Here is a 10297-nt window from a genome sequence, read left to right as displayed (position 1 = left end):
GCAGCGAACTGGGGGATGCAGCCTGGCAAATGGGCTCCAAACCCAAGTGGGTGGGAACAGGTCCCCTCGGCAGCTCCCATTAGGCAGGGGCTAACTGCCAGACTTATGTAGAGCTTGGAAAAATGAAATCAAATAAAGAAAGAAAAGGCCGGGACTCTAGAGTGAGTAACCGGCACATTTCTAAAATTGGTCTGGGGAGAGTATAGAGGGGGAAGAGCATAGAGGGGGGGGGGGGAGGAGCCAGACACATTACAATTTAAAGTGCCCGGCTCCACGAATAACCCATCTATACCTATAGTACTGAACTCTATGGATGAGAAAGAGGAAGACTCTTTGACATCCCCTATGGATGAAAGAAATGTGGACCTTATGAAAGCGAGCAGGGGCCATGAAGTCTGATTTGTATGATGTAGATCCTGGCACCACCACTCCCATGTTCAGGGAAGCCTGTGCTTTCACTGGTCGCAGCCACATTATCGCTCATAAACACAGCTGCTTTCTGGAATTGCAAGCATGCATGCTCTTATCGAACAGGGTTTTGTCGCCCATCGGACTGACTGGGTACACAGGTCATCTAATGTACACAGCTGTAAGCACTAGAGGAGGGCTAGGGGTACGCTGCAGGAGGAATGGGTAAGAATACTCAACAAAATTCAACTAGAATGTGACCAATCGGAATTCTGCTGCAGGATCCTCGCTGCCAGGACGTGTTCTCCGACCACATTTCAAGGGCATCACTAGATGCAAAGTATTTACCAGATTTGTCTGTTTGAACCGACTTATTAGAGAATACAATAAAAATTAATTGTTCTTATTTGCCAACAAACGGAAGCCCACTCTGCCAGTGCTCTTTGCGCAGAAGACAAATAAAGATTCAGATGTAATAAAAATAAAAAAAGTCATTTAATTAAGCAGGAAACAAATGCAAAACAAAGGAGTCACAGAATGGAGGTTTCATTATTTTATTTTGTACCCGAATAGATAATGGAACGGATTTATGGACCAGACCAGAAACAGATAATAGGGAGTGCACAAACCACCGAACCGTCTACCAGTTCCAGAAGAAGAGTTTACTTCCATACTTGGATGGCTTTAATTCGCCTTCAATAGGGGGGTTGGGCTCTGGTCTCGGCCTTGAGTGGTAGACATTTTCTGGGAGAGGTCTGTCCGTTTTCACTTTTGTGACCTATTATGGAAAAGAAAGGAGTGTATTTGTCATATTCTAAAAAAGAATAAAACAGACATGATTCTACTGATGTCTAACATACATTGTGGTTTTTGGTGACATGCAAGTCTTATACCCCTTTCACACCAGCCTGAATTCCTGGGTTGGCCCCGGGAACAACCCGCGACTAGCGCTGGTGTGCAATGTTCTCGGGCCAAATTCCCGGATAGATTAGGGTTGCTCTCGGGACCAGTCCGGGAAACAGGCCGGTGTGAAAGGTACTTACCCAACATCCTGGCTTGCTTCCATCCGGGAAGCGGGGTCCAGGATCCAGAATGCGCGGCTTGTATCGCTATTTGCCGGACAGTGGGGCGGGATGCGTTGCTAGACTGGAAAAGACTGGCCGGATGCTCTCAGCCAATCAGCGTCCGGCCAGTCTTTTCAAAAATGTTTAAAATTCTCCCGCCCCGCTGCCCGGCAAAAAGCGCTACAAGCTTCCAGCCGCCACTGGTGGATCCCCGCAGTCTGGACCCCGCTGCTCCCTCACACCAGAAAATGCACGGACTAGGCCGCTGTGAAAGGGGCCATCCCGGTAATGTCCCTGCATGATCCAGGGACCATATTCCCAGAGAAGTCCCTGCATTTTCTGGTGTGAAAGGGGTATTAGCTAGCTAAATAGATTAATATAAGTAATAGTGACTGATTAGAATTTTAGGAGGTCACTACAACTGTAGTAATTCACTCGGAATAACATATTCCTTTCCATTCAGAAGTGCATACGGAAATCCATGTTGTCGTGTCACAACATAAAGTGGATTACTTTATTGATGATCCACCGGAATAGGATTTATTTTACCTTTATCATCTGTAGCTTGCAGACAAAATACAGACATTTGGTAAATAGATAGTCATATGACCTTTGCATTGTGTCCAAAAAAATAGGAAATACTATGACCCATACTATAAGAGGCAACGTTAATGCTGGGAGCTAGCCTGCATGCGAAAAGTGTTGGTAACTTTTAGTAAAATATTAGTACATTTATCTGTGCAGTTATGAAGCATGACCAGGGAGTCGCGGGGTGGGGGTGGTGTCTGCTGTGAATCGCGGGAGGAGGTGGTGGTGGGGGGTCATACACAGAGGGGATGAGTGACAGATCTGGCTAACTATATAAGAGATTTATCTGTGCAGTTATGAAGCATGACCACTTTACATCACGGATACTTGCAGTATTGCAGTAGGTAGGATGTGGCTTTACAAGTCTTGATTTTGCACTGTAAACATCATAGTTATTTCAGTTAAAACAAGCTATGGCTGGCTCGCTATTATTGATGGGAGAAATTAGGGATGGCCATCAACCATCGATGATTCATGGCCGATGTCGAATACTTTTGCCATCGATGGGGGAGAACCAGATGGTTTCCCTACATCGTTGGAATGGCAAAACGATGTTTTGCGTTTTTTTTATTTATTTTTTCAAAAGTGCCGGGACACGGAGCATAGCGCCGCCCCCGACACCCGTGAAGCCCCGCCCCCGTGTTATGATTGGAACACGGGCCAATCAAACACAATGAATGACCATCGATATGTAAAAATATCGATGGTCAGCCATGGCATAGTTTAGCACTATCGATGGCCAGTTGCAGAATTGGCATCAATGGCAATGGCAACGAAGGCCATCCCTAGGAGCAATCGTGGTGGATCCCTATTCAAAACTGTTTTTACCGACAGCATTGAAGAGGCATCACGGCTGAACGAGCCAGACTTTGAAAGCTGTCGGGCCTGTTCTGCGAATCACGGACGTGGATTGTCGAGATCCTGGCCGTATATTGACAATCCACGATCGTTTACCCAGACACGCCCCCTTTTCGCTGATCACCAGGCTACATTGAATCCCGCCTGACGATTTGCTGTTGGGAAAACCACCAACGTGCCAGGATCACGGATGTCAGGAGGGATCGACAGCCGTGATCCGGGATTACATATCCCCCTAAGATGTAACCAAACTTAAAAACAAAAAGATTTTGTGGGTGTGTAAGAGGAGTGTCATGGGCGTGCTTGTGCGTGCAGCGGGAGTTCTCTCTTCTAGTAGTGCCGGCAAAGTGGCCTCGTTTTGTGAAAGCCACACATGTCAGTCTGCACAACCTAGGACTCACTCCAGCAGTCGATGTTGGACCGATGTTTGGATGGTGGAGGAGTGCACGGACCAGCCAGAGAATTTGCATGATATGGTTGATAGTGTCTAAGTCAATAGGCCGACCATTAATGGTCGACACGTGAAAAAAGTCAAGAAGGTTTAGGTTGACATTGACAGAAAGTCGACTCAAGAAAACGGTCAACATTTTTCATATTGTTGTTATAATTGTTTTAACCAACTTGTTCTTACCTCAAGATCCAAGTGGGCAGAGGGAGAAAAATAATACAGATGTCGATCGACACCAATAACGTAGACCATGTAAATCTTTGTCATGTGTCGACCGATTGCCGGTCATCCAATACTGTTCACCTAGACACTGTCGACCTAATAATAATCCACTCAGATACGTAGAGTGGGCTTTTCAGGCCACATACTGCTGGTACATGCAGGAAATGCCGGTAATTGCATTTGCATATTTTTGTAATTTAAATGAGCATGGAACTGTAGGTGCAGCGGCATTAGCATATTATTCTCAATCAGGCCTTTTGTCCATACATACATCACACGTGGGAAGGTATTCATTGGGCCGTAGTCTCACAACTGAAAGCCTCACCTTAGACAATTCTCCCAGGTCTGGTCTCACCCATCCAAGCTTGTCAAAAACACAGTTATCAAATTCCTGCTGTTGTTTACGGCACTGACTGAGGTCTAGCAGGTTATTATAGTCAAGACACGTCCAGTATTTAGTAAAAGGTTCTGCGCAATGGGATTTAATACTCCTGCGAAGGACAGAAAGAGTCAGATCAACATTCATACTGAAACTGTAACACTGTCTCCTTGGCCCTTATTCTGATCGGTGCGGCCCGATCAGAAATATGCGGCCACGACCGTGCAGGCTAATCCCCGCCTTCCATACGGATCGCCACCTCCGTCCGTACGCGGATATGTGGCGATCCGCATGAAAGTGGACGGGGATACGCCTCCTCCGTCTTGGGAGCAGCCCCTGCATTCGATGGTCGCCGAACATCGAATGCAGGGCCGCACGCTCCACTAGGTCCCGCCACCCAAGACCACACGGACACTTGTCCGTGTGAAATCATGTATGGGGGCGGGCAGCTGACATCCGGCGATGTCAGATGCCCGCCCCCTACACACGCGTCACGGCTTCATTACCATGCATACGCCCCGCGTTTGCATGGGAATGCCCATGAAACGCGGGGCGTATGCATAGGGTAATGAGGCTAAGTAGCCCCTCACGCCCCTCTACGCCCCCTGTGCGGCGTGTAAAGAATACGTGCGGCGAAATCGCCTGCACATGCGCAGAGTGACCTCTGCACATGCGCAGACGATAACCATCGGCGGGACGACCGCATGCGGAGAAATCCGCACCGATCAGAATAAGGCCCCTTGTGAGCCACTTTTACAATAGTACACGCTTATTTACAGCAGCCACTGTCGTCATCAAGTACATTTCAAAACAACGCATAATTGTATTAGTATCACACACGTTTATAAAATCTCTCTCGATCTCTATGAATGGATCATAGTGTCGATAAGAGCTGAAGGTCAACATGCATCAAGGTTGACATGAGATTGAGACAACTGGCTCATTAATTAGTCATGGGCAAGGTCGACAGTCAAAAGGTTGACGTGAGGGTTTTCACTTTTTTTTTTATCCTGAATGCCGACACAATCAACATGGACACTAAAAAAAGTGCAACACATGGCCTTCGGCCACACTATTTTTTAGGGCATGAAATACCGCCTGTCGGCTCCAAAGAGAAGGTGAAAAACTCCATGTCAACATTTTGACTGTCGACCTAACCCGAGGTCGTCCTTGACGCATGTCGACCTAGTGACCGTATACCTTTTTAAACAATAGCAATTATAAACCTCACAGCTGACCAGTGCCAGGTTACGAGGGTAAGGGCCAACCAGGGGGTGACCAAAGTTTAACATCATAACGTCAATCCGTCCGTCCTGTGTGACCCACTGGGGGCTCTTCTTCACCAGCTGCCAGACATCGTGCTGCTGCTGCTGCACCCCGGGTCCCTCACTATGGCTTTGCTGCCACACCTCACTCTCTCCCGGCCTGGTGCCTGGCGCTGCTCCAGGCTCAGAATTTGTGCTCCACTCGCCCGGCGGTGGACCAGGGGATAACGTTTCCGCCAGACCCAGCCCAACACAAAAAGTGGGAGAGGGGTCAAAAATCATCGGAGCCTACCGGTGAATCCGCCAGCCAGCCGCAGGTATAAAAGCAATGCAGCAAGAAATGAAGGCACCTATTCCAGGTATAAAAGAAATGCAGCAAAATTAAATAAATAGTTAGGAAATGAATCTGCCAGGACAGTACCTGAAGAACTCCAGGGCACATCCATTCACTTTCTTGCCTTCGTGCAGACACTTTCTTGGGTCCTTTTCTTCCCAGCGACATAACATAAACTCCTTATTGGCTTTGTCACATTGGGACCCGTAGTGGTGGGCAGCCGCCTTCAGTACAGCAGAACTTACATTGATCTAAAAGGTTTTTGATGAAACAAAAAAAAATCCCCCCCAAAAAAACATTGAGAAATTTGTTAAACCAAAAAGATGAAATTCTCAAAATAAGAAACGGACGTAAATGGTCCTATGGGTGCTGGCGCAAAGACCAATTACTATGGGTAATTAGCTACTTTTGTCTTGTTACAGACTCTCATAATAAGAAACGGACGTAAATGGTCCTATGGGTGCTGGCGCAAAGACCAATTACTATGAGTAATTAGCTACTTTTGTCTGGTTACAGACTCTCAATTGGTTAACAGAAACCAAGGAGTGGTTAATCACTGCGTCTGGTGTGAAAATAAAAAGGATTATTTAAAAGAGAATATAATCGCACCTTTGCCGTCTATTATCCAAAACAAAGAGAAATTTCAGGAAATAATAAAAAAAGTAAAAAATGTTAAAATATTCACACAATGTAAAAACTAAAATGGCATAAAATAATACGGTACTTATGTAGTAACTGGGCTGCCGATTTTTTGATTGTATGCCTTAACTTAAGGCATACAATCAGATGCGATATCGCATCGCATACGACCATATCGCATGCGATGCGATGACCCGATTTTTCCATAGGATTCAATGATAAAATGGACTGAGTCCATTTTAACATGGAATTCAATGGGAAAAAGGGGTCCTTTTCATACCCCTACTATCCAAGTGGGCATGGAGTTGGATATAAACCTGTGGCGAGCGTAGCGAGCCACCGAGCCCGGAGCGAGGGAAGCGAGTCCCGCGAGGGGACGGTATTCTGTGTCCGCTCGCCACAGGTTTATATCCAACTCCATGCCCACTTGGATAGTAGGGGTATGAAAAGGACCCCTTTTCCCATTGAATTCCATGTTAAAATGGACTCCGTCCATTTTAACATTGAATCCTATGGAAAAATCGGGTCCATCGCATCGCATGCGATATGGTCGGCTGCGATGCGATGGACCCGATTTCAAAATCGGCAGCCCAGTTACTACATAAGTACCAATAATACAATGACAAGACTTAGGGGTGTATTCAATGATTTATGTGAGCTGACAGCTCCCAGGGTCAGTATTCAATTAACCCCCTGCGTTTCCCCCTCAATAGGTTTTTGTAGCAAGGGGGAAACGGTGTGTGCGGCCGCTAAAACGGCAAAGCTCACGGCTAAATGCAGCGGGCTCTCTGCATGAGCCGGAGCCTCGCTGTTTGGGTGAATTCTCGCTGTCCTCTGACACTGGGGATTCCCCCAGAATGTAGAATATGGTGAGCGGCCGGCGTGAGGGTTAAATGGCGAGGATCGCTTGTTTTCGCCGATCCCTGCCGTTTAACCCCCTCGCCGGTCGCATTTTATACAGTCCTATGAGATAGATCTGTTCTAAATAGAAATATATAACTGAGTCACGCTGCTTCCAATGGGCAGCTATAAGGCAACAAGCTACATTTAGCATTTATCTGATACTGTATCTAAGGATGTTATGATTTGAGATTGAAGATTTGCTGACTCTTTCAGTGACCAGGATTACTCCTCCGGGGGATCCCCAAGATCAGATTCCCATTGTGGCTCATATTTAGGAGTAGAGCGTTCTGTAGCATGTAATAACAAAACCTACAGTGATCAAATCAAGCCATGCAAGAGGGGATTATTTAAACAGAGCCGTTCCAATGGGGACAGGAGACGGGCATGTACCGAACAGTGGAGGGAGGTGACAATGTGCTTTTGTTGGAGATAAGACATTCATATCTATAAAAGCAAGTTCACTTTATAAGTCACCTAGATTCATACAAGTATCTCATCCATAACTCCTGCCACATATCTGATACCTTTAGTAATCCAACGTTAAACCAGATCTTTTAAATGATTGGGTATTGGTTCTCTGATACTGGGACGCCAGCTTTAACTTGCATATCCCATGTATCCATACATTGCGGACTTCATCACATTTTTATGCTTAATTGTATCCATTGTGCCATCTCTTTGGCATAATATACTGTTTTTAAAGCACACAGGGTCCTGATCGATTGTTGCAACATTGTGTCAAATTATAGATTTCTGTTTAACAGACCTATCTCATAGTCTTCTATCAGTCATTTTATGCCATATTAGTTTTTACATTGTGTGACTGAATTAAATATTGTATTATTTCCTGAATATACTTTTGTTTTGGTTAACATACGACAAAGGTGCTGTTGTATTTTCTTTTTAAACAAACCGATTTTTTTTTCAACCAGACGCAGTGATTAACAACTCGTTCCTCAAACCAGAGGGTCACAACACACACAGATAGATAGATAGATAGATAGATAGATAGATAGATAGATAGATAGAGGCATAGGCGGCTCAACACTCACCATAATAAACTAACTCGCCTTTATTTGATTATATGTATATTAAGGTGGTGTTATTTTATTATGATGTGTGGGAATGGCGAGTGCGGTGGTAAATATATATAGAAAGCACTTACCCCCCTTGTTTGCAGAAGGATAGGAACCGGCACTCGAATGAAGGGTGAAGAAGAAAACTGAATTTATTGTACAAACATAATTGCACAAACAGATCAGTCAGACCTCTGATGAAAACTGCTTGTATGCAGTTGAAACAGCTGTCAGGTGTACAGCTGTCTGTTTGTGCAATTATGTTTGTACAATAAATTCACCTTTTTCTTCACCCTTCATTCGAGTGCCGGTTCTTATCCTTCTGCAAACAGGGGTGGGGGGGTGGTGGTAAGTACTTTCGGTACTTATGAAGTAACTGGGCTGCCGATTTTGAAATCGGGTCCATCGCATCGCACCCGACCAAATCGCATGCGATGCGATGCGATGGACCCGATTTTTCCATAGGAATCAATGTTAAAATGGACTGAGTCCATTTTAACATGGAATTCAATGGGAAAAAGGGGTCCTTTTCATACCCCTACTATCCAAGTGGGCATGGAGTTGGATATAAACCTGTGGCGAGCGTAGCGAGCCACCGAGCCCGAAGCGTGGCGAGCGTAGCGAGCCCCGCGAGGGGACACAGAATACCGTCCGCTCGCCACGCTTCGGGCTCGGTGGCTCGCTACGCTCGCCACAGGTTTATATCCAACTCCATGCCCACTTGGATAGTAGGGGTATGAAAAGGACCCCTTTTTCCCATTGAATTCCATGTTAAAATGGACTCAGTCCATTTTAACATTGAATCCTATGGAAAAATCGGGGCATCGCATCGTATGCGATGCGATATCGCATCGCATCTGATTGTATGCCTTAACTTAAGGCATACAATCAAAAAATCGGCAGCCCAGATACTACATAAGTACCGTACTTTCTATGTTCTAAAAACCTTATATTCCTGGCGCCGGACGTATCATTTATTTTTAGAGTGCCACCTTGTAAACCACACTGTGTATATATACATACCAAGGCTGATCAGGAGCCTGATGACGTGCATTAAAGCACGAAACGTTGCTTAAGAGACCTCAGTGTCCTATATCTGATTTATTTTTCTATAAAAGTCCAGCGAGTGCTGTTACACAGCCCTGGTATCATTCGGAAGTCCTCCGATTATACAGCACCCGGGCATGTAGGATTACAAAAGGATTTTGAGTGCCTTTACTGTGTGTGTATGTATATATATATATATATATAGATAGATAGATATAGATAGATATAGATAGAGAGATATACACTTGTGCCACTTTTTTGAGAGTGCCACCTCCTGTCCTCATTTCTGTGTGTGTGTGTGTGTGTGTGTGTATATATTTATCACACACACACACATACTGTACTTGCAGACGTCTTTATGTAATCAGTGCAAGTGCTTGGGAAGGGTATGGGATAAAGTGTGCATTCACTGTATATAGTACTGTTACTATAAAAACCCAGTACACATACAAAAACAAAATACAGTACCATACCAGAGAGTGAACATATAGACCTGCAGTGCAGCCAGAACGCCTGCTACCAGCACATATACACACACACATATTATATTTATTTATCCCTCCGAGCGCACCGGCACTACCAACTGATATGTACAAATAAATCTACCTCCCGCACTGACAGCTCATCCGCCGTGGGCAACTCCACGGTGCCCGGCATGGCTGCTTCTGTCCCCGGGAAGGTCAGCCTACTACGCAAGCGCAAAGAGTCCGGCGAGGGCACGTCCTTGCGCGCTGACGTCACCGCGTTGGTTTACTTCCCAGAGGTCATTTTCTCCGACGCTCGTTCGAATCCTCTCGTCTCATTAGTCCACTGGTGTCATGTGACCTAAGTCGCTATGGCGACGCTTATTATTGCGTTGCCATGGTGACGGTGGCAGGGAGGTGATGGAGTACACAGGTAGCCAGTACCATGGGGAGGAACGGAAAGGACGGTAAATTTGGGAGCCGAGAGTAACCGTTGTAGGAGCACGGCAGGGAATGTACGGAGCCATCTGTTTCTATACAAGTGGCTGCAACATGGTAGCTCTATTCTGTCGTAAATTAGAATGTTTGTGTATACTAGAAAA

General features: G+C 45.6%; 2 protein-coding genes across 6 annotated transcripts in view; one reads left to right on the top strand and one right to left on the bottom strand.

Moving 5' to 3' along the window:
* Positions 1–946: 946 nt before the first annotated feature.
* On the bottom strand, positions 947–9995 carry NDUFA8 (NADH:ubiquinone oxidoreductase subunit A8). The gene is made up of 4 exons (XM_083161059.1): positions 9838–9995; positions 5654–5817; positions 3914–4079; positions 947–1186 (listed from the first exon to the last, which is right to left on the bottom strand). Exons 1-4 carry the CDS (start codon positions 9886–9888, stop codon positions 1049–1051), a joined length of 519 nt encoding a protein of 172 aa, XP_083017185.1. The 5' UTR covers positions 9889–9995; the 3' UTR covers positions 947–1048.
* The window catches only part of MORN5 (MORN repeat containing 5), a 25856-nt gene continuing 25548 nt past the window's right edge, over positions 9990–10297 (top strand). For 2 of the 5 annotated variants that reach the window (XM_083161055.1, XM_083161054.1), the window contains exon 1: positions 10006–10162. In XM_083161055.1, the coding sequence (XP_083017181.1) occupies positions 10116–10162 (47 nt within the window). In that variant the 5' untranslated portion in view covers positions 10006–10115. Of the gene's footprint in view, positions 10251–10297 lie in introns of all 5 variants that reach the window. The other 3 variants (XM_083161058.1, XM_083161057.1, XM_083161056.1) reach the window with 3 other exon arrangements.

The sequence above is a fragment of the Crinia signifera genome, chromosome 9, assembly GCF_055691185.1.
Source record: "Crinia signifera chromosome 9, ASM5569118v1, whole genome shotgun sequence".
NCBI lineage: Eukaryota > Metazoa > Chordata > Amphibia > Anura > Myobatrachidae > Crinia > Crinia signifera.
This window is presented reverse-complemented; position numbering and strand designations above follow the sequence as displayed.